Source organism: Alligator sinensis, unplaced genomic scaffold, assembly GCF_000455745.1.
Source record: "Alligator sinensis unplaced genomic scaffold, ASM45574v1 scaffold268_1, whole genome shotgun sequence".
In the NCBI taxonomy this organism is placed as follows: domain Eukaryota; kingdom Metazoa; phylum Chordata; order Crocodylia; family Alligatoridae; genus Alligator; species Alligator sinensis.
Window position 1 is genome coordinate 2843880 of NW_005841853.1, and position 25474 is coordinate 2869353.

The 25474-nt window shown below is 41.9% G+C and overlaps 1 protein-coding gene across 1 annotated transcript in view; it reads right to left on the minus strand.

The window, feature by feature from the left end:
- TAF3 (TATA-box binding protein associated factor 3) overlaps positions 1–25474 on the minus strand; it is a 157903-nt gene that overhangs the window by 123866 nt on the left and 8563 nt on the right. The window contains exon 3 of the mRNA XM_025213312.1: positions 16522–16764. Coding sequence (XP_025069097.1) covers positions 16522–16764 — 243 coding nt within the window. The remainder of the gene's footprint in view (positions 1–16521; positions 16765–25474) is intronic.

The window sequence follows — 25474 nt, forward strand, 5'->3', positions numbered from 1 at the left end:
ACTGTATCAGTAACCTCTTCTATTCTTTAACAATGTGAAGTGAAGAAAAAAAAGTGTTCATTTACTGTAGCAAGGACGCCAAGAATCTGAAGGCTGAAAAACATATTGATAAGAATGAGGTACAGTTACTTCTAGGCAGATTGCCCTGACCAGTTCTTTCACAGTGGAGTGGCAGAACAGAGAAATCTTCCAGCCATTGCTGTCTTTGCTCTAAGCTGTTTTCCAGAGTCTCACAGTTCCCCAGATTAACGTACGTATGCACGTGTACACACACACACACACACACACACACACACACACAGAGTAACTAGAAAAATTTCAGGCAGCACCTTTGGCCTTGGTACACGCATCTTGCATACTGTGCTTCTTGGGGAAAAATAATATGATTTATGCATATTATATTTTTATATAAAAAGTTGTTCAGTTGTCCTCAAGCTGGAACGATTTTTCCATTTAGATAACGCTAATAGCTACTGCATAATACAGGTGCAGTATATCACTGCATTGGGAAGCTAGTACAAATGGTAAGTTTTCCTGAATCTACTGATAAAAATTACTCCATTTTACTCCAATTACTCCAAAGGGATGGTGTCAGTTATTTAAACCCAATATGTAACCTTCTGATCTCACATGCTCCTTTCCTGGCATCACCATCCAATCTTTCCCACCAGCCTCCCAGATCACATCCCCTTCTCACATGCCAGAAGATCTATCAGTATGTACCTTGGTATTTGTATCATATTCATCACTATGTAATCCAACACACCTCTTAAATGAATACACTGCTAAAAATACTGTATGGGAATAGGAGTAAACACCATGCTAGAAAACAACTGCTACATGCATGCTTGATAAAGGAAGAAAGCTGCGGTTAGGTGGAAGCATCATCATTTACACTGTTTATTTGCACCTTGCTTTTCAAGTATATTAATAATGTCTGTATATCTCACACAGTTTTCTTGCTTCCAAATAGGTAACTTCCTTCTAGCTCAGGGGTGGGCAATTTTTTGGGCCCCGAGGGCCACATAGGGAGTTTTGACGAGCTGTCACAGACCGGAAGGCAACAGGAGCAGAAGCAGGAGCCCACATGCTGGGGCAGGAGCAGCCTGGCTGAAGCTGCTCATGGCTGAAGCTGCTCATATGAAGCAGCGCAGGACAGCATGGCAGAGGCAGCTACAGGCCAGATCCAGTCACCCAGGGGGCTGGATTCAGCCCATGTGCCATATTTTGCCCAACCCAGCTTTAGCTAGATTCTGCCTTTCTGTTCCTCCAGCCAAGAGCATAGGCAAATGGAATCTTACATTTACACAGTACCTTTCATCCCAAATGCTTTACCCTGCATAGAGGAGAAAGGTTAAACTGGGACACGCATACATTTCCATTCTGAAATAAAAACACATCTGTTGTGCATATGCAGCAAGAGGAATTTGACCTAAAAGAAAATTCACTTCAGTTGCTACTGAGGTGCAATCACCTTATGGGAGGCTGCCGTGCACAGCAACTGTACAGAATTTAGTAGTAGTATGCAACCATCGATCCTCTGGATCGTGGTGTACATGTAAGAGGTCTAGTCAGATGCCTGATTAATCTGTTTGTGGTGGACAAGCCCAATGCGAGAGCGACACACCTTGTTACAAGTTTCACAGATCCGTGTGTTGCCCAAGTTGAAATCCAAATTTCCAGCACGCTGCTTTCTTCTCTCTCTCTCTCTCTCCGCTTCCATCCTCTCGATCAAAACCACTTTGTGTTGACCTACACCCCGTGCCAGACGTTCCCTCCAGATCAAATGGGATTCTGCATGATCTTCTTGGCTTTCTACATTGTTGTTGAACTACCGTACGTCATATAATTTTTTACACACAGCATGGCACTGCTATAGAGCAAAACCCCACTTCCTAGAGTTGTCTCAAATCGCACTATACAACGTATGAATGTATATGCCCTTGAAAACAGCAATGGGCCATTCGGTTTAGAAGAACTTGGTTAACTAAACCTTCCTGGCTAAATTCTAGTTAACATGCTGTTCCTGAAAAGCAACCTATGGAATTGTTAATCGCCAGAAGTGGCAAGGATTTCATTTTTCATCTCATTTCAAACATGTCAGTCTCACCAGCACAGCCGCCTTCTCACAGAGCAGAGTACAAGCTACTAGAATCACCACTATTTCCTGAAGCGTGGAGATTTTTCCTGGGATGTCTTCTATCCGAGAACTGCAACAATCTGACTTGGCTTAGTCTGGGATCTAACAACATTATAGCCCAAGGTGGCATGGTTACAGAGTGCAGGGGCATATAGATTAGGTCAGCAAACTGCAAGTTAAACTGATAAAATACTGCAATGTTAAAGTTTATTTGCACTGATAAGCAGCAGTTTAATAGAGTGGGAAGGTTTATGCCAAACTTCTACTTATGTTCTCTACACTCTACGTTGAGGCACTTTATCTTTGATATAGCGATGCCGTGCCAGTTTTTAGGCTCACAGGGCTGCTAGCATGGTGCTCTTTTCTCAGCTGTGATATAGACAAAGCATGTAGTTTCTTCTCTGACAAGCTCAAGCGTCATTAACTAAGGGCCATGCTACATGGCATTTGGGAGGTCCCAGATGATTGGAAAAGGGCAAACATAGGGCCCATTTTTAAAGAAAGGGACAAAGGAGGATCCAGAGAACTAAAGACCAGTCAGCTTCACTTCAGTCCCTGGAAAAATCATGAAGCAGATCCTTAAAGAATCCATCTCAAAGCACTTGGAGGAGAAGAAGGTGATTAGGAGCAGTCATCCTGGATTCACCAAGGGTAAGTCATGCCTGACCAACCTGATTGTCTTCTATGACAAAGTGACTGGTTCTGTGGATGTGGGGAGCCCAGTGGATGTGCTATACTTTGATTTTAGTAAGACTTTTGATACCGTCTCCTACAACATTCTCGCAGGCAAGCTAAGTATGTACAGACTGGATGAATGGACTATAAGGTGGATAGAAAACTGGCTGGAGCATCGGGTTCAGAGGGCAGTAATCAATCTATACGTGCTACTAGCATGAAGGAATAAACTCAATGCATATTGTACCAGAGTTTGTTCCCAGGTGCTGCATTTACACGTGCACCCAGGACCACAGCACATTCAGACAGGTTAGAGCAGCTCCAGGTGGTAGAGGGCCTGCGGGAGAGAAGAGTTGGGGGGAAGCCTGCCAGCCCAGGGCTGCTACAACCTGGTTCAATGTGCTGCGAAGGGGCTGGCTGGTTGGGGCATCAAGGTGCTCCAATGCAGGACTAGCCAGCTGCCCATGCACAGAAGCACCCTCAAGCCCCAACCACCTGTGCCAGCATCTACACAAGGTACTGCAGAGTAAAAAAAAAAACAAAAACTCAGCACAGGACAGTACTTGTATTTACAAGTACTACCCTGCTACACAGTTGATTAGTTTCTTGAGACCTAATAGAGCCACATGTGTAGATGCGAAATGTTTAGTGGGCAGATAATTAGTCTACTCCATAGTGAATGTCTTGTGTAGATGAGTACACAGGGAATTAAATGCCTATATCCCACAGGCATACTACAGTATATATTTATGTTTAGATTTTTATATTTTTTGCATTTCAAATACTGATTTATGACATTCTATCATAAATATATCATATCTATCGTAACATAAGAAAGATAGGATGGATGACAATTTTATAAAGATCTGAAATGGTTTACTTCTAGTATTTTAAATATGCTAAATTCTAAGTAGAATTAAAATTACTGCCCACGATTTTTTTAAATCAACTCTCAAATCTGTAAAGTGTCTCAAATACCAGAAACAAAGCTAGAAAGCACAACTCTAGTCAGAAGTATCACCTTCAAGAGTACTGTAGCTTTAAAATATTTGAAACAGAAATAAAGCCTCTTTAATGAATGCTTTAAAGTTCCTCATGCAAAACCAAGTGTATCCTTGTTTCATATTTAATTTGCAATAGGATACCCAGCAGCTTAGCTATGAGAGCTTTTTTGGCTGGTGACTCAATGCCTGCTGAGATGGGCTCCATACATAGGTAACACTCTATTGGAGACCAAATCCTCAGAGCTGCATCTCACTCTCCTTTAAAGTTAATCTGAACACAGTGGACTCAAGAGGAAATGAAAAGTGAGTTTCTCTCCCTTCCTTTGGCATTGGGACTTCCTGAGTTTTGCTGATTGGTCAAGAGCTATTATTTCCTCCATGCTATTCCCAATTGTGTCTGTCAGACACAATTAGCGTTGTACATACAAGGAAAAAGTGCTAATGTTTAAATACGCCAGGAGCAAGAGTTACATCTGAAAAAGGATTTGTGGATTTTATTTTTGTTTTGGTTTTTGTACATATTTTAAGAACAAAGCGTTTGAACTATAGAACACTTATGCACGCTCCTCCAAGCACTTAAAACTGCAAAAGGCAAAGTTCAATCGCCACTACGAAAGTCTACAAAATTCATTCAAGATAGGAGGAACTACAATTGTTCATTCTGAACTGGAAAAATAGATCATTTGGCACTTGGATTAAGTATTACCTCTCAGATACAAGGCAGCAGTGTCATTCCCTTGCCCTCAAATACAAATGCTTTGTAACTTTTGAAGAAAAGCACCTTTCATCTGGATGTTTGAACCTAGTGGAAAGCACATTACTCACTACTGAAGTATCCTCTCTTCTGGAATGGAAAGACAACTGTCACTTACCAGCAATGCATTTAAGGAACAAGGGAAATAACCCAAGTTCATCAATTGAATAGAGGCATGAAGAATATAGTAAATTGTTATTTGTCCAGTATGGTGCATCTACTATAATTCCCACATAAACGACCCATCAAACCATTAAAAAAAAAAAAAAAAGGATCAAATCTGGATTTTCTGTTCTTGCAAAGAATAATACCTCTGACATTATGCCATCATCTAAACCCACATGAGATGTCAGTTTGATACTGGCTCAGAGGAAGTTATGACCTACTATGTAACTACCTACAGGTACGTGGTTCTTGGTTTTGAACCAAGTACCATCCATCCACAACTAAAGCTTAGATCTGATATTTGTTCCTCTTAAATCATGCAATGGCCTCCCATTACAAAATTCTGTTCAGAAGAAACCAGTTAGGGTTAGACTATGTGGTGGTATGGAAATTTAAAAGTCTGAAGTTTGACCTTACTTCAGTGACTCGCTCAGGCTTATCTACACTTGAAGACTAGGGTGTGAATTTAAAGCCAAACAGCTCTTCCTGAGGAATTCCACTATAGGGGCATTCTTTCTAGAATAAAGGCATCTTCTCCCTGTTTAGCTCTTAAACCACTCTGAAGGACCAGTTTGGAAAAAGTGTTGACACATGAAATAGCTTTCAGGATTAATTCAGGCACAGCTATTCTGGAATATTTATTCCTCAGTGGGTGCAAGTTTACAAACCTTTAGACTACACACACAACAAAGTGTGGACCTGTTTTCCTACTTTATAGAAAAAGCCGCATGTTACCACAGCTGTACTATATATGTAAGCATATTTTTGATTTTGAGAAGTGTGGACCTGTTTTCCTACCTTACATCAAAAAACCTCATGTTACTACAGCCATGGCTATAGCGTGCGTGTTTATACACTATGCACGTATGTGCACATGCATGTGTACACACTATATATATATGTATACATACATTGTGGTGGCCAGAGGAAACACTTCAAGGACATCCTCAAGGTGGACAAAGTGTGGCACTGACACCGCAAATTGAGGAAAACTAGCCCAGGACAGGTCTACAAGGCAACGCCTTGCGAGAGAAGATGCATCTTACTTTGAAGAAAACAGTCTTGCCGTGGAGGCTGAAAAACGACAGAAACAGAAGGAAAGGAAACAAGACCAAGAAATCTGTGGTCCAACCCTCCCTTGAACCACTACCTGGGGCCTCTGTGTCTATGGCTCTAAGATTGGCCTTCTTAGCCATCAATGGACTCATTTATAACTCTTTACTTGATCCACAGGACTGATCATCCTCAACCAGGAGGAATTGCCACCACCACTGCCAACAAATATAGTGTACAATTATATGTATGTAGTGTGTGTGTGTGTGTGTGTGTGTGTGTGTGTGTACAAACATTAGTACAGTATATATCATCTATATTAGTACAGTATATGTACGCATCTATATCTCACACACTCAAAATACAGCCATGGCTGAGGTTTTTTAATGTAAGGTAGAAAAAAAAAAGGCCCACACTTCTCAAAATCAAGTGTATTTATATGGTACTACTTCTGCCCTGGGGTGGAGAGTTATCTGCCTATCAGCATGAAAAAATTAAGTTAGTAAACTGGCAAAAATATGGCAAATTCTCTCATAAGTAGATCTCTATCATACAGGTGTGTGAAGTAGTCATTAAAATGAACACTATAACAATGCTGACGTTTCTTGACCAAGTTGAATATGCATGTTCCAAAAGTAAGGGTAAAATCTGAAAAAAAAAAATTGTTTGGAGACAAATCTCAACACAAGTGAGAACTACAGCAGATTTCAGGTACGTTTCTCCCAACAGCTCTAAATCCATAGTTCAGCAGCAATGTCTGACCATTTTATCCATTAAATACATTTTCATAGCACTTTTAAGAGGTGCTAGGGAAGAGCAGAATGAAAACAGGGAGCATTTGGAGAGAAGGAAAAAAGGAAAACTCCAGCATGTGGTAATGCCACTGAAAAATAATGAAGTTATAAGGCCAGGCGTTGAAATAGTTTACTTGTGCCTTTCTTTTAAACTGTTTTAAATAGCAAGCAGACTTTCCACTCTCAACTACCAGATTTACCAAAAACACTCTGTAGTGAGAAAAAAAAAAGCTCCTGAATAGTCTGAGAACAGTAACACACTACCACCAGGCAATAACCTAATTTAAAACTCATGCTTTCCAAAGTACAAAGGTGCCTGATGCTCCAAATGAAATAAAATCCTCAAGTATAGGAGAACTACAGAGGGCAAGAAGTGATGAGGACTGAATACAGTCAGACATTGTCAAAAAAACGAAAAACTGATATAATGTGACAAGCCAAGGCAAGTGACAAAAGTCTTACTGAAAAAAAATCACTAGGAAATTAAAACCCTGACAGCTGTCTGTGATAAAAGTATCCAAAACAATAGGAACCTTTTATCATAAAGTCCTGTTTTCACCTTCAAAGGATTTCATTATAACCAAAATTGCAATTTGCCTGTCACTATCCTAAACTTTCATTCCAATTCAATGTAAATAATTCACAGTAGAAGGGAAGCATGACTTCTGAACCATTTTTACAGTATGCAGTCTTATTTTTTTATCCCCCAGAATTGTGAACAAGTTGTAAGCTATTTAAACAGGTCTAGAAAAAGTTAAATTCTTCAAGAATTATCATTTACTGTATATTAAAACTTTAAAGGTACTGTGTTAATGTAAAAAAAATATATCTGCCTAACTTCCTATTATTAAAAGTAACACAAGACAACTAGAACTGAAAAATTATGCAAAATCATTTCCTGTATTTGACAATCATTATGGGGGTTTTTTTGCATATTCAGTTTCATGATTTATTCTGTAGAGTCAGTGTTCACTTTTATTTGCATGTAATGTCTTTCACACATCAGACAATTAAAAAAAACCCCACAAGTTAACAAAAAGTTTTAGAGGGAAGTATAAAACCTAGAATCATTTAAGCTCATTTTAGATGGTTTAGGAGTGAGTGTCCCCATCATAAATATTTTATAATATTGCAATTCAATTTTATGTACTGTCCTGGGTTTTTGTGTTGTTGCTTTGGTTGTTTGTTTTTTTTGTTGGTTTTTTTTTGGGGGGGGGGGGGGGGTGCTGAGGGAAAGAATATTCAAAAGTCTTCTACAAAAATAACAAACACCCAGGATTTTTTCAGTCCCACTTATGCAAGCCTGCATATCTTTACACATGCAGCTCAGTTTGACTCTCCAACAACCTTCATCCCCTAAGAAGCAGAGTTTTTCCAAGACACAAATAGCACTTAAATTCCACTTTCAACCAGTGGGAGTTAGATGCCTAGGTGTGATATGTGCCTTTTAAAATGCCCTTTCCCCATGCTACCTAGAGACCAAATTGTATGCTTGGGTTTGTACTATGGATACAGTTTTCCTATTGTGCCCATTACACTGAAATTTTGTTTGTGATGCAAACAAACTTATGATCTCCACGTGAAAGTTTATAGTATCAGACAATTTAGACTTTTCTCGGGGGGGAGGGGGTGTAAAGTTGTAATAAAGTCGCTGGGGAAAGGGGAAGCAGAGCCCCGCTCATACCCATCCGCATTACTGGTGGCATGTTCCAAGATTCACCCAGACGGTGGTTCCTTCCAAGAGCCAAGCAGGGACCGTCTTTCATTTCTCACCATGCCAGAGAGACCCGGGTGTACCCGGTGCCAGTGGCAGGGACAATCACAGAGGCCATCAGATTCCTCGCTGGGGGGCAGGGCTGGAAAGCCACACCAGCCCTGATGCTGAGCAGCTGGCCAGCTATTTAGGGGCCAGTTACTGCCTCAGCAGGGACAACAAAACCCAGCTGTGTGATGGAGACGGATCCCGATTGGAAGAAAGAGCCATCAGGAGACCATAAGCAGCTTCCAGGACTGAGGCAGACAGCAAAAAAAGTGGAGTGTTGGGCAGGCGAGGAGCAGCCGAGCTGCTCACTATTTTTTCTGCTCATCTTAAACCGACTCATAGGGATTCCTGGGGAAAAGCCTGTACTGCATCCGGTGCCACACTTCAGGAGGGATGTGGATAGCATTGAAAGGGTCCAAAGGAGGGCCACTCGCATGATCAGGGGTCAGCAGGGCAGGCCCTATGAGGAGAGGCTACGGGACCTGAACCTGTTCAGCCTCCACAAGAGAAGGCCGAGAGGGGATCTGGTGGCCGTCTATAAACTTACCAGGGGGACCAGCAGAAAACAGGAGAGTCCCTGTTCCCTTGAGCACTACCAGGAGTAACTAGGAATAACGGCCATTAGTTGACGGAGAGTAGATTCAGGCTAGATATCAGGAGGCACTACTTCACAGTCAGGGCGGCTAGGATCTGTAACCAACTTCCAAGGGAAGTGGTGCTTGCTCCTACCCTGGGGGTCTTCAAAAGGAGGCTACATAGACACCTAGCCGGGGTCATTTGACCCCAGCATTCTTTCCTGCCATGGCAGGGGGTCAGACTTGATGATCTGCTTAGGTCCCTTCTGACACTACCTACTATGAAACTATGAAACCTTCAGCTAAGAGGCTGGGCGTGGATAAGACTTTGTGTATTGATGTTAAAGGACTATAAATCCCTTCCAAGGGTCTGAGACTGAAGAGTGGATACCAAATGGAGGTTTGAGGCGGGAGTGTAGGGGCTGGAGGAGCCTGAAATGGGAGCTCCTAAGGACCCATAACTAATCTAAAGTGCTTTAATTGGAGTTGAGACTGGCAGTGTTTCTTGCACTCCCCTCCGTGGATTAGGACGTCTCCAAGGCTGAACAACTCCTCTCATGGTTTTCCATCAAAGTCATAGCAGGAGAGTTCAAGTAAGGACAGATGCACCCTAATCTGGAGGCAGGGATGCAGTAGAGCCGCCCCCATTTACATCATGGTTAGCTGTGTCACTGAGACGGACTTAGTTACTTTGGGAAGGCAGCAATGACTCGGTGACAAAAGTATTTCCTGATAAATTCTTCCTTGCACTATTTCCAAAGAAAATCATGTTTTGTATTAAGACAAAGTAAAGATATGCAGATGGTTTCATAATTAAAACTATTAACACACTTTACGTAGCGGAGTTATTTTTATGCCTGTCCAATGGTAAGATTTAAACTACATACATTTTCTGTACACTTTTTCCATCTCACATTCTCCTTTTCCTTTGAAACCTGCTTCTCCTATTGGCTCTTTCCCAATGGTTTTCCTCTTTCTGCTTCTCAAGCTTGGCTGCTTTTCTCATTTTGTCTGTTTCTTCCATTGCTCCTTCCTTGCTAGATTGATGCACACACAGAGACTCACTCGCACAAACGCAATCAGTGTCTGACACTTAGCATAGTGCATACACTACTATAGGAACTCAATGCAGAGCCTGCAATACTCAGCAACCAGGCATGGTTAGCCAGGAGCAAAGTGTTCCAAGATGATCCCCTAGCAAGGGTTTAACTCTTCAAATTGTCTGACTACACAGTACAAGCATGCTGATGTGTGGTGAGGTTTACACAGCCTAGGATACTGGAATAGCTCTGCTGAAAAGCTTGCTGCTATTTTTTAACCTGCCAGGACTGTTTACAGAGGGTGCCATAATGAAGAAGGTTTAGGTTATAGGATTAAATGGAGGGAAAAGTTAGAAAGGCTAAAAACACAGTCAAAACAATGACAAAGAAATCTACATTATCAAATGACTAAGTCAATATCCAGATAGGCTCTTCTAGACATTTTTAAATCCCATCATAGGCGATTTAAAAATTCACAGGCTTTGTTTAACCCTTGAGGAAACCAGGGATTGAAATTACATTAGTTTGAGATCCAAGGCTGGTTTCATTCAGTTCTGGATCACAGCCAAGAAAAGCACTGCTAAACTAAGGGACCAGTGACAGTTTTAAAGTCTGATACATCATGCCACTGGAGCTAGACACTAATGCTTTATACCACTGTGAGGCTTACTGCTTTATACAATTACATTTCTAGCACTAGTAGGCCCAAGATATCAGACCTGAAGATCATGTTATTTTGATTACCATCTTGCTTTCCCCCATTCCCACTTCAATTCCAATGAGATTTTTAGCAGCTAACATCTTACAAGCAACTAGAGATAGTTTAAGAAGTTTCATAATTTGACAGCCGGGATTCAGTGCTTTCAGGTGTTATAAGCACTGCTTTTTGGTGGTTATTAGGTTCTAATATCATATCAGTATTAAAGTAGGAGAAAAGCAAGACTGTAATCAGACTGACAATCTTATGATCTCATCTGCCAGGGAAATAAATGCTTTGACTGAAGCCAAAAATAAATCAGGATCTGTGAAACTGTGACAAGAACTGGTCTTGGATTGATGATTAGAAACAGGAAGCCAGTCCTTGAACATACTCTATCAAAGCTGAAAGACTCCCAAACTTAAACTCTCTCTTCCACCCAACACATTATATCGTTTTATAAGATAGGAGTTGAGGGGCTGAAGGCAGAAGACAGACGCACCAAAAAACTAACAGCTGAAACTGTCTCTTCTTCAGGGGGAGCTATGAAGAAGCTTAGGGACAGCAACTCTTGTCCAATGGGTAGAACTTCCCGTGTCTTCCTTTTGTGGACTTGTGGAGCAACCAGGAGCAATCAAGTCCTCAGAAAGCAACAAATCGGCTTGGTGATAACAAAATTATCTACTCAGTAAACAAATAGCAAGGAATCTGGATGCACACCTCTCTGGGGTTATTTGACCTCAGCAGTCTTTCTCGCCCAGGGCAGGGGGGCTTGACCCGATGATCTCACAAGGTCCCTTCCAGCCCTAAACTTCTGTAAATCCTGTAACACTAGGGACAGTGAAAATAGCAGAACATTAACAAAAGTAATACTACACAAACAAGAGTAACACAGTTCCTTCTCTCTAACCCCAACTCAAGACGGAGCAAATTAATTTAGCCACAAGATCAGGTTACAATGGCAGATGAGAACAAGAATTTGGGGCAAGTTTTTAGTTTTTCTTTTTTTTTTTTTAATTTTAGGAGCACTATGTAGTTCCTTTTACATTTTGGTCCAGGTCTCAAACACTACTGGCTACACAGATAGCAATTACTGCTCGCTGTGGAAAAATTGTTGACTTAAGTGGCCTAATTTCAACTCTTGATGTTCTTTGGCTTCAAACAAAACACCAACTTCACAGAACGTGTTGATATTATAAGTGTCGTTCTTCTACACTACAGCAAGACCATCATGTTTTGCAACCAATTTATCTTCTCCTCAAAAAAAAAATCTGTTTTATAAGTTTACCGTGACATTTCAGTGACAACAGCACTAAGACTGCTAAGAAAGAAAAAAAAAGGGAGTAATTAAAAATAGGCAGAGAAGTGAACGTCATGATACAATGACAAAATAATCCCCTAAATTTTCTTTGCAAACATACCACTAAAAGCCCAACGTTTACCATGGTAATACTAAATCAGATTGTATTATGGGGATGAGTTTATATGCAGATCTATACAATTTATACACTTAGCATATATGCCAAGTCTTCTAGTCATAGTAAATTACTAAACTGTCACACTCCATAATTAACACAGTCACATTCTGCTAACCATTTTCAGTATTTGAGTAGAAGAATTTAGCCCCAAAAATTAAACTCAACATTAAATGGCAGAGACAGGTCTGCCTTTTTTCTCACCTACTGCTCAGACTATTATCGAGGCAGCACAAGTACCAGCGTTTCTTGCAGGCTATCATACATGAATGGAACACACTCAAAATTGTCTTTGTAATACAGCCAGGACTTTCTAGTAATTAAGTAATTGGACAAGCTATCTAAACAGACTGTACACCCCACATGAAACATCAGGTTATAGAAAGTAAGTGGCACTAATGTTATTTGCAGACACAGAGAACACCACAGTAGTGGGCAACTGTAACTTTAGTCTTAAGAAGGTGGTTAGCAACACCTACTGGTCATGATGAATACTGAACATGGTTACCAATACAATTTTTTTCTAAAAATCTAAACCTTTTATTACAGTTGAAATGCCTAGTTCAATTACTTAGTCATTACTGGCACTGTTGATGCTTAAATGACAGCTACAGAAAAATAATAAGAATTAGAGCTTCATAACTTGTGTGAAGTGATGTGGACACATTTTGAACTATAACAAACGTCAGCCTAGTGTGAAGCCTTACACTTTTACAAGTCGCCTTCTACGTCGTGCAATTCTTAAATTAACGTTTTGGATATACTTTCCTCTCTGACAGGATAGGGAGTTGGACCAAACACTATTTACTAATAAAACAGTGCTGGGCTGTGATGCCTGATCCTTCCAGTCTATTTCATCTGTCCAAAAATTAATGAGATGAAAATCATATTTTGTAAACATGATTCATTAGTTTTAGATGCTCATACTCAACTCAAACTTCCAGATTTCTTTATCAAGAAGATGCCCTGAATTACATTTAAGTATGGTACAACAACTATAACACCTGTATCCACTAACTGCATTCAACATTTTACATTTGTATCAAGCCCTTATTGAAAGAAAAAAAAGGCTTTGTAATCCCCGATATACTAGCCTTCTTCATTAGACGTTTTCCTGGTGCCCATCCAAATGGGAAAATTATACCTTCTTGCTCCACGTGTTAAAAGGATTCCTACATTATTTATAAGGACTGCTATAATGTAACTCCTGGATCCAACTTGCAAGAGAGTTGCACATAAAAATGACAGACAAAACTTGCATAACTGCCACCATTTCAGTATTTGGTCCAACTTTGGACTTCACTTCAGAATCAAATTGGCATTCTAATATAGCTCTCCTTTTTTCCTACCTACAGCTCAGTGGTCCTCAAACATATTAGAGTCAAGGCACCCCTTGGAAAATGTCAGCTCTTTTCACTCATTCTTGGAGTGCAGAACAATAATGGAGCAATTCTTCTGTTGCAAAAAACTCAGAAAGACCGCAGAAGATCAGAGTGTTTTTGACCCTATGGATTCTTATTTGCAATCTCTGGGTTTATCTTGTGAATCATGCTTGCCCACCTAACAGATGCTGCAGGTTAGGTACCTCAAAATAAGAATCCCCATATTACTACCCACTTTTGAAAGACTTGATTTAAGTACTGATGGTTCCCAGAAAAAATGGTCCAGTTACATATGGTCCTTTTGTCTGGCACTTTCTGAAGTAGTTAACAAAGCCTCCCAAGAGATATTTTACCATATTTACCCACCCGAACACAAGACAACACTGGAAGTAAGATGACCTACAATAATTAGATTCTAAACGTGGAAAATTTAAAAATTTATTATAAAATTCCATGTATAGACTGTAATTATGATGTCATCTTAAATTTGTCACCCCCGACACACTACTGAAGGTATGGGGAAAAAGATGATGGGGGGGCAGTAATACAGCAGGAGATGGGGGTCAGACAGTAGAGGAGGCAGTAGCGGGGCATGTGGTAGGGTAGACGGGAGGCCATAATGGGGCAAGCAGTGGGGCAGGGAGGGGGGAGGTGGACACACGACAGGAAGTAGGTGGCAGGTCATATGGAGGTGGTAGGGCAGGCAGTGAGAAAGGCAAGCAACTTTCCCCCTCTGCCTCTTCTGCCCCCACGTATCCCCACTGTTCCTGCCCCTGCTTCCCCCAGCCTACCCCACTTCCCCCTTCCCCTCTTCTCCACTCCACACTGCTTCTGCCTTCCATCTCCCCCACCAGTGTCTCCCCAAGAACTGCCCATCCACCCTCCCACCTCTTACCTTTGCTCCTTGCTGGTAGGCTTCAATACTGCTGCAGCCTAGGGGCACAGCTCCAGCCCTGCCCTGAAGCAGTTACTATAAGTTTGGGCTGGAGCACATGCTCTGTGCTCCAGGCTGCAGCAAGGACAGAGCCTGCCAGCACAGAGCAAGGGTAAGGAGGAGTATAGCAAAGGGGGAGAAAAAGAAAGATGGTGCGGGGGGGGAGACTGGGGACTGCGGGGGAGGAGTAGCAGGGCACACACAGGTAGCAGGGAGGAATGCGGCAGCTGTGGCTCCAGCTCCAACCCTAACCCTGGGTTGGGGCAGAAGGCATGGTAGCTGCCTGCCCCCCCCCATGCTTGAGTGAAAGGGTGAGGGGCTCCCCTTCCCCCCTATGTTAAATGGGGTGGGAAATCTCATCTTCTAATTAAGTAAATAGAGTGATTCCTTGTCAATGTAAAAAAGCCTTTCAGCTCTGAATGGTATTTGAGCCACTATTTAAACTTTACTTTCAGTTGCTTTAACATAAGATACATTAAAATATCTCACGGACCACGGTACATATCCATCTCTGCAGTCTAAGCAACCAAACAAAATGAGAAAACTGCGTGCCCAGGGCAGCTGAGGTCAACAGCGTGATTCCTCAGCATGTTTCTGGAAATATTACATTTATTCGAAAGCAGTGGTCGGCAATGGTTAACAAGTCGGGGCCTGAAACAACTCAGTTCAGGTCCAAGGTGGATTATAATTTCTGATCTGGCTCCTGCTGCCACCACCACCACTTCTCTCTGCTGTCTGGCCAAGGTGTGGGCAAAGCACCCACACTGCCAGAATGCCACCAAAGCCCCCTAGGTCTGCAAGCCAGATCAGGCCCACAGGCCATAGGATGCCAATCCCTGCTCTAAACAGTGCTAAATATATGGAAAATACTATGTCTCATATTTTCTGATTCCAGATAACTACCCCTGACTTTCATCTTACTTAGTTTGCGTGGTATATTATAGCTCAATCCATAGACCTGTATACAAACAGCAGTAAATATACTGTAAACCCAAATAAAAGTCAACAACAGAACAACAACTCAGTACATCATTTGTGGCAATGCCCAAACAGGATTTATTTTAAGTTGACACTTAAGGGAAAGCAGTTTGTGTTCCTCTTCATACCGTGGAGATTTTTTGCCCATGTTGCAACATTTAGTCTCTCAGGATTTAGAGACCAAGTACTTGAACGGAACATTACACATGACATAATATGATGTGCATTCTGTCCTCACACAATCGGCTTCAGAAGAAATAAACACCTCATTACAATTCTGCCTGTCAACTGTACTCTACAGTCTTCAGGACAGCGATTTTGTTCTGTTTGGCATATTTGTACCTAACCCATAGCATTACATAGGCTTGCAGGGAGACAATAAATATATGCAACTGTCAATATCAAAAGGGACAGTCAACTTATGTTGCACATGATTTAACTGCTTCGTATTAGCTAGCACTCATATTTCTTGTATCTGAAACAGAGGAGGAAAAAAATTGCCTCTTATTGCCTTCTCACTATTATTATAATATGATAATTAACACTCATGATTACTGTAGCTGAGAGAAGAAACAAGATATTGCTCTGTTTGGCAGAATTATGTATCATTGATTTCACTGATCTCTGTCCCTCATGCCCATGGAGGCCTGCACTGCACTGCCAGCTCTGCAGGGAACTTCCCCTGTTCCCTTAGAGAAACTATATGAAAGCTTTCTGCTTTATCTGTGAAATGGGGATATTATGCCCTACCTACCTTAAGTACTGAGAGGCATAACACATTTATTTAATTATTCAGGGTTTCTAGGAAGCTGTACAAACACAGGGCATTTTAACACTGTTTACTCTCTAAAACGAAGTGAATTAAGAGTGGAAATGAGTTCTATCATTTTGGCCGCAACACTGTGCCTTATTTTTTTTTAACTATGATTTAAAAACATGGTTGTATTTCACTGTTTGTGCAGTGCCCTTCCAGATGTCTCATCAAGTGACTATGGGCAGCACAACTTGGATAACTTAATGTACAGAAATATGTGAATGCTCAAAAACAAACTCCCTCTCTCCTCCCAAAGCAAAAAAACAGTTAATTACGCACCTTCTTGAGATGAGACAATGGGTGGCATGTAATCAGGAATGTACTCTTTCCTTTCTTCTGCATCTTTACTTCCAGGCTGGGGAAACTGTAGGACATTGTTCTTGCTGACAGGAAACGAAGGGATTTGATGTGCAAATGTGACAGGTTCAATATTGTGTATATAATCTTCAAGCTCATGCAGGTTAACTCCCATGAGTTGGAAAGCATCACCTACATCATCCAAAATTGGATCTGTACGGCCATCTGCAACAAAAGGGAATTTGGGTAAGAATCTAATCTAAAGAACGTGTTTTGTAACGAAAAATACAAGCACCCTCAGTACACAGGAAGTTTCCCTTCTCTCTAAAGTAACAGAACAAATATTAAGAATTAGTTTTAAAATGTGAATTTTGATTTATTAATCTAGCTGCAGTTTGTATGTGGCTAAACAGAACATATTTGGCTAAAGACAAATATGAACTTATAGGAGAGACTGTACTTTTTTATAGTGCCTTTAATTCAGATAGAACCTATCATGCTTTATAAACTAAAATCTACATTATTCACTTCACCCATAAGACAGAAGCACCACTTAGATCAAATGCGGCAATATTACAAAACCAATGAGGTCAGCAGTATCCCAATCAAACTACAAGGTAGAAATTTCAGTTAAAATGCCATATTTCCCTATGATGCAGTTTGGACATGATGCAAAAGCAACAGACTTTGCTTGCGAAAGGCATCATGAGGTTTCACTGGCCAGGCAGTCAGGACCTTGGGTTAATACCACATCCCAATAAGAGGAGCAACATGCATCCAACAACCAAGCCAAAGCCTACTACCTCGTGACTCACCAGCACCACCTCCAGTACCTATTCCACAGCTCTCCCTTCAGTGTACTAGTCAGGTGTCCCCCGCTTCATTTTTTAAATTAAAGCATGAAGATTACAAGAATCAAACTTTTTGAAAAAGTCCTAAAATACATAGTGGCTCTCTTTCACCGATTGATAAATACGTCAATAAGAACATTGCTATCTTTATTCAGACTTTAGATCCCTCACAGCCCATATTCTGTCTCCAACAGTAGCAGGTATTAGATGCTTCTGTGGAAGGAGTAAGACACTCTCACAGTAGAAAGGTAAGCAATAATCTGCTCCCCACCCCCCCAACCTTAGGTCTCATCACAACCTAATAGTTAAAATGCATTTCAAAACCTGATGCATGCGGTTAATCTCCTTTTCAAAATGCACTGGCATTTATTATTATAGTACTAGATAGTCATGTTACACACATAACTGTCCATAAATTACCATACGTGCAATTCACCTCTTAACAATGAATTGACAGGTACTTACTTAACTGAAGAAGTATGGTTATGCTAGCTCATTCAGGTTAACCCCGTTACCGGGAACACATTGCTTACATCATCCCAAATAGGATCCAGATGGTCAGCTATGACAAAAAGGAATTTTAGTATGAACAGAGTCTGAAGAACTTCAAGGGGTACTCAGAGTCAAGTGAGAGATTTGGTAATCAGAAGATTGCTTTTGTCTTTTAACTATTTAGTTTTACTCCTGCTTTATTCCAGATAAAGCCTATGTAGTCAAGAGGGACTGGGCTTGATTTTGTCCCAGGTCTCCCAACAAAACAGTGAGCTACTCCCAGACCTATTCTGTTTTCAATCACAACTTTGCAAGAAAGAAAAGCAATACAACCTGAACACTCCATATTACTGGGAAATGAATGACATGCAAAAGAATCATTCAGAACAAAAGCACGATCTTGTGGTTAAGGCCTAGCACCGGGACTCTGAAAGAAGGTGCTCAGTTCCTAACTCTGCTACGGCTTCCCTTGTCTGACCTTGGGCAAATCACTTAACCTGCTTCAATTCTGTCCATCTCTAAAATGGAGAAACTAGTTCCTCCCTCTCATCTTTTGCCTGAGTTGCTTATATAGGCACCTTAGGCTAAGGACTGTACCTACTTTGAGTTTGCATAATGCTTAGAATAAGGGAATGTTATTCTCCACTGGGCCTTCTGTGCGCTACTGTAAACACAAGTAGACACTAACCATGCTGTCCACTTAGTCTTGAGATCCCAGACAAGTTGACTTCACTGACAGTAAAAATTACGTACTTTACTTGTGTCCCTCAACCAAAAAAATGTAACAAATCATCGACAATAAACAGGAAACCTGGAGCGGTTAGTGAAAGCAGTGCTCCAAACTAAAGAAGAGCTGATTTCAAGTACAAAAAGGCCGATGCAAGTTGGAGCTCACTGAATCAGATTTTTGACCCCTTACCATACCAACTAATGAATGAAGTAGAGGAGAAGCAGTTATGTTATAATGAGAACTTAGGGATTAAAAAAAATAACAAAAGTTGCTTCTTCCCAAGACTGTGACCCTGGTATTGCAAGGCACTTCTGAAATCAATGGGACTACAGTAACATGATTAAATATAAATGTCTTGAGGCCATTATGTTCTTCAACATGTTGCACTTAACCAAGGCAACCACCTAGATTACTTGGCCACAGTGTCCTTAGGGCAGTGCTTCCCAAACTTTTCCTCAGTATGACACCATTTATGATCCCATTTCCTCAGTATGTCTCCTCACTCCCAAGTTGCAGCCCCCTAACCCCCAGGTACCCCTCACTTCTGACCCACAGCCCCATGGCTCTACCACTGTCCCTCACTCCCAATCTGTAGCCCCCTACTCTCCCAACATGCCCCAGGGCCTGCAGCCCCCTGCCCCTCTACCCCAGCAGCACCTGAGTCCTGACTACTGCCCACAGGAAGCAGCAGCTGAAGCGTGGAGCCTGGCTTCCCACCGGTCTCCTCCCTCGTGGGCAGCACAGCCAGTACGAAGCCTGTGAGGGGTGGGGGCAAGATGCAGGCTGTCTACTGTGGGCTTGGGGTCCGTGTCCTGCTGCCCCTTCCCCGAGCCTCTGCAACCCAGCAGGCAAGACCTGGCATGGGAAAGAGCGCTGCGTCACACTGCAACCCATCCGGGGTCACGACGAACAGTTTGGGAACCCAAAAGAAGCAAGGGGAAAAAATCCTTTTCAGCTTCCAGAAACAAAAATGAATAAGCATGACTGGAAAAACTTTAACATCAGGAAGGACATCTTCCCAAAAGCAGTTATCGAAGTCATCTGCCAGGAAAAGTAACATAGAAGCAACAAACACTAATGCATGTAAGGAAGTGTCATATATCCCATATTTACCTGAATCCAAGATGACTCTGAATTTAAGATGACTCTCCACTAATTAATTCTATACATGGACAATTTATAAATTTGCAGTAATTTTCCATGTATAGAATTTAATTGATTTAATTAAATTTGTCCATCTCCCCAAAAAGCACAGAAACCAGTGGCAGGGGGGCAGGTGGCAGGAGTCAAGCAGTTTGACCCCTGCCCCTCACATACACCTTGCCCCCTGCCACCACTTGCCCCCTCCTGACTGCCCCCTTGCCACCTGCCCCCCATCTCCCTGCTGCCTGCCCCTCCAGCACCTAGCCTGCTACCAGGGCCTACCTCTCCACCTGGCCCCCCATGCTGCCTGTCCCCAACACAGGCTCTGCTTTCCCACCTCTCCACCATCTTTCCCCCTGCCTACTCCTCCAAGAAGCTCCAACCCAGACTCTAGGGCCCAGCCAGAGTTGCTATAGCCATATCAGCTAGTACCTGGCCAAGCTGAGGCTAAAATAAACACAGGCCCCATGCTGGAGCCACAGAGAGGGTAAACGGCAGCAGGAGGTGCGGGGGGAGGTAGAGGCAGAGGCAGCAGTGGGGAGCTAACATGGGGCAGAGGTGGCAGGAGGGCAGCTGCAGCTCAGCCCTTGACCCCAGATCAGGGCTGAGCCAGACCTGCAGGAATCTCCTACTGTTTTGTACTCAAATCCAAGATGAGAGGTCCTGTACCCCATGTTAAAAACAGGGGATAAAGCCTCCTTTTGTACTTGAGTACATACGGTATATTTATCCAACATTAGAAAAGGGTCTATGTAAAGATACCTCATACTCCATCACATGGAGGTTTGCTTCCAAAGAGGCAACAATAATTCATAAGGCTGCCACAAAGTAAATTAGCACAAATATAAAATAATCTTGGGACTTGTGGAAGTATAATACAAGTATATTTATCATAGGAAAATAAGGCTAGAAGAAACCTCACAAGGTCATATAATCCAGCCCCTTGCTCAGGGCAAGATCATCATTCACCCCAATTTAAGGGAAGTTGCCGCCAGGGAAGAGAAATAACTTATACAGTACATAAAAATAGTGTTCCAGATTATTTATATTAGAACTTGAATTATACAATAAAAATGAATCCTCTCAACTTAAAGAGGTGTAAGGTATATTTTTAGGTGCCACATGCATCAATTACTTCTCCTGACCAATTCTTCAGACTTTATAGTCGTATTTAAATATTCTCTTTGTTAATGTTTCCCTTTCCTCTGTGGTGCTCAAGACCCACTATAGCAATATGGGAAACTAACCACTCTAAGAAAACAGAGACTCAGACTACACGAGTTGCTAAATTATATTAAAAATAAATATAATGAAAAATAGCTTTCTTTTTTAATTTGTAAGTTGTATTCTTAGGTTAAAGATAGTTTTAGTGAGTAAAAATTCAAAGTTGATGGTTTAACCAGTTACACCAGTCTCTTAACTTCCTCTGAGGTTGGTATTATCTTTACTTTGCAAATGATGAAACTGAAACATAGGTGAGGGGATGCATCAAATGCTACTAAATGGCAGAATAAAGGACAGAAACAGGTATAACTAGAGGCTCTGACTGCCAGCCCCAAGACCAGTTCCCCAGAATGCACTGCCTGTACCTTCAGGGCTTGAAAAAAACAGCTCACCAGGAAAAGTTACCTATACTGCCAATTTCAGCCAAGTTTCAGCATCCTTTAAAAAAAAAAAAAAAAAAAAAAAAAAAAAAAAAGTAAAGTTTTAATTTTGGGAGCTATATTGCTTTTATAGACTAATTATTAACATACACAGATCCGCAGTGTAGCATGCATTCAGCTCCAAAGCCTCTGCTCCTACCACTACCACTGACAAAAAGGAATAGAGTATCACGATACTGGCAAGACTCGCTGACATAACAGCTAATCGGAAAGCTGCGGGAGAACTGGTGAAATTATGTCAAATTCCACCGATCAAAGCCTGAGAAACAGAAAAGCATCTGAGGACAGATCTACCTGGGGAAAACAACTGGGACTATAATAGCAGTAGAACTACATGCAAGTGGAAAGATTATGCAGAAATATGGCATCCACATGGAGACTTGCACCATTTTTGTTCTACTGGTCAGCTTCCCCTGTAGACAAACCTTAAGCATTTATAGGGAAGAATCAGCAAAATGCAGTGAGGAACAGCTGAAGTAACAGATACTGTCTTCCTTTCTAAGTATAAGGTTAGGCAAAATGTAGAGAGAACAGCCTTATAAAATTCAGCTAATTATATTATCATGAAAAAGTAAATGAATCTCCATAACCTGCCCACACATAACCTGCCAAATTTTATAGTTTCTAGTCCAAATCCTAGAGGTGTTCAATTTCTTCAAAGAGACAGCTGACAGAAAAAAGGAGAGAAAACAGTGCTTGCAAAACTACCTATTTTATTTAATGGCTGAACTGTTTTTACTGAAATTTCCAAAAAATTCAGCCTGAAGCAATACGCACATATAAAAAATGTCTACTAGAATTGTTAAAGTTTGGCAAAATAAGAAATAACTGAAAAAATTAGGAAAGAGAGAGGGGGCTTTCACCTTTATTCATGACTTACAGCAGTGAGAATAACTGTTCAAGAAGGAGAACATGCAGGAAAACTATAAATTGCAAAAAAGGGAAAAAAAAAAGCTTTTTTCCATGTAACCACTGAAATAGACTCTAATCATGGAGGGAATTTTTTCTAGCAGTTACAGCATGAAATGAGAAGTAATGTCCTCTTGGTTTCCAACTTTACCAGACTCAGGGGCTGGATTCAGATGTGCAAGCATGTGTGGTTTGTGGTGCCACAAACCTCTTTGGTGGCGTGCATGTTGCACATTAAATGGTATGGGGTGCTGCTACAGTGCTGGGGCAAAATTTGTTACCATGGTTTCCCAGTAATAAATAAAACCCCTGGGGGGAAAAAAAAAGCAGCACAAAGCATCATGTGCTGGGACAAATGCAGAGATGAGGGAGCCCAGGGCTGCCTCCTCCCCCATCTCCACACGCTGCTGAGCCCCCACGCTGAGGCACTCTGTAACCACTCCAGCCAGCTGCTCCCTAGCTGGTTGGGGTGCAGTGTGCCGCGAGACGGGGGAGCAGGAAGCGGAGGGAGCTGCCTGCTCCCCCATCTCAAGCCACACTGCACCTCAGCCAGCTGGAGCACAAGGTGCCTCAGCACAGGGGCTCCACGTGCCTCAGTGTGGGGGCTCCACAGAGTAGCCCCCACACTGAGGCACACAGAGACAGGGGAGAAGCCAGTCCAGGACTGCCTGCTCCCCCATCTCGAGGCAAGCTGCATCCCAGCCAGGCAGGGAGAGGCTCCCCCATGTCCACATGCCACTCCCCGGGTGGCTGGGGCACAGGGTGTCACAGCACATGGGCTGCCTGCTAGCTACCCCCACACTGACACACCCTGTGCCCCAGCCAGGCCCCCCTACAGCACAATGTGTCCTGCTGCAAACTGCATGAGCAGGGGTGTACACAGCAGCATAAAGTAGCTGCACAAATTTGTGCCACTGCAAATGCATGCCCCTGCTCACGTGGATGCGGCCAGTATGTCTAAGCAAATCACTTCTCCAAGCTCATAGTGAAGCACTGCTACCCATGACAGAGAAGAAAAGTGACACTCTTTTCTCTGCTGTTCATACATACTGCCTCAAACCCCATGTGCCATGAAGACAGCTACATTATGATACAAAAGGACTTATCTAAGATAAAGGAGTGTGCAGCAATGTAACATGTTAATGTAATGACATCAGTGCAAGCATCCCAAACACGAACTAGCATCACCATCCCAAACACAGCAAGGTATGTGAAATCCAGCTTTAAAGATGTCACCACAACAAATCCAGAAAACAATACACCTATAGCTATCACCATTACAATTCAGGATGTAACCAAATGCCATATGGATTCCAAGTACCAGTACTTTTTAATGCATACGTAAGTGATCTTCCTGTCACCACCAGCTGGAAATTTGGCTATGCCGATGACCTGGTGCTTACTATTCAAAGAAGTCCAGACTGATCTTTGCAAAGACCTCAAGCTACTTGAAGAATATTTCACGTGTTGGAGATTCCACCCAAATCTGGGGAAAACTGCTGTCACGTCATTTCATCTAAACAATGCCCATGCCAACCAGAAACCAGCCATCGCTTTCTGTGGAGAAGTGGTGAAGCATGAAAAGTTCTCGGAATACCTCAGTGTAATCCTTGATCACACCCACACCTTTTGTGACATCTATGAAACACTGCTAAAAAAACCCGAAAGCACGAGTTAATCCTGTGCAAAAACTGGCCATAATGACATAGGGAGCAAATGCAACCACGCTCTGACTGGCCACTCTAGCACTTGTTTTTTCTGCAGCAGAATATTGCTCCCCAGTCTGCAACAAAAGGTGCACACAAAGATTGTTGATACACAGTTAAATGCAGCTATGCGAATTATATCAGGAATACTAAAAAGTACGCCATTGCCATGGCTTCCAGCTCTGGCAAACATTGCTCCCCCAAAGCTCTGCTGCGATGCCACATGCATGAGGGCATGTGGCATAATAATTATAACATGCCCGATGCCTAAGGCAATCGGTAATGCAAACCTCCCAATCAACAAGGACATCACTACACCACCACAAGATAGGCTCAAATCTAGAAAATCCTTTTGGAAATATGCCAAGAAGCTCTATGATGACAACAAGAGCACCAAAAAACAAAGAGGGAAGCCTGGGCAAATACCAACCTGCCACAGATATACATTGTCAGCAACCCTACAATCCCCCAGCCAGGATTTGACCTACCGAGAAAGATTTGGTCCTCCCTGAATCGCATCCAGACACTTCATGGAAAATGTGGACACCTAACTCCATAAATGGAGAATCAAAGAGAATCCAGGTTGCAAATGTGGTGCTATTTTTCAGACGCTGCAACACATTGTGAACAACTGCCCAATTAGATGATTTAATGGTGATCTAAAAATCAATCCATGCAGCTACCCCTGAAAGTCAAATAGTTATCAAATTTAGACATTAACCTATGAATGTTGTAATCCTAAAATGTCATACGAAAGAGGAAAAAGTGAAAACATCTAATGTCTAGGTCAAAATGAGGCTTGCACTAGTGCATCTTACACAACTAGCTTGTTAGAGTAAGTTGCATTAGTTTGGTGCATGTACATTGTGGGTGTGCATCAGGGTAATTACATCTCGGACAAAAAAAATCCCATTCTACAACACAGGACACAGTTGCATGATAGTTCAATACTAGCTTTCACTGCACCACCTACATTTTGTTAATGTAACCAGAAGTCTGTTCCACTTCGTGGTGACCTTATATACACCAAGTAGAAAGTAGAACAATCTTTAATTGCTAGCAGCCAAAAAGAAATTAGACAACTTTAAAATAAAATGTGAGAGGTAACAGGATACACAAAGAAAAGGTACAGCAACACCAGATCAGTCTTTTCTGGTCAAGTTTTAACCTTGGTGGAAACAGCACACTTCAAGACTGAAGAACTTTAGTATTTCTTACTTCTAGTAACAAAGAAGCGCCTAGACTGCATCTCCCATGCATTTATAATCTGAATATTCAACTTCTTATTAGAGGTGGACCGATACATCAGTCCATATCGTATCTGCACCAATAAAAGGAAAATGGACATCAGCAGCAATCAGCTGTTTTTGGCTGATGTGACCAATAATGTTGCCAATAAATGCCACATGCATGCGCAGCCACAGCATGCACGCGGCCAGC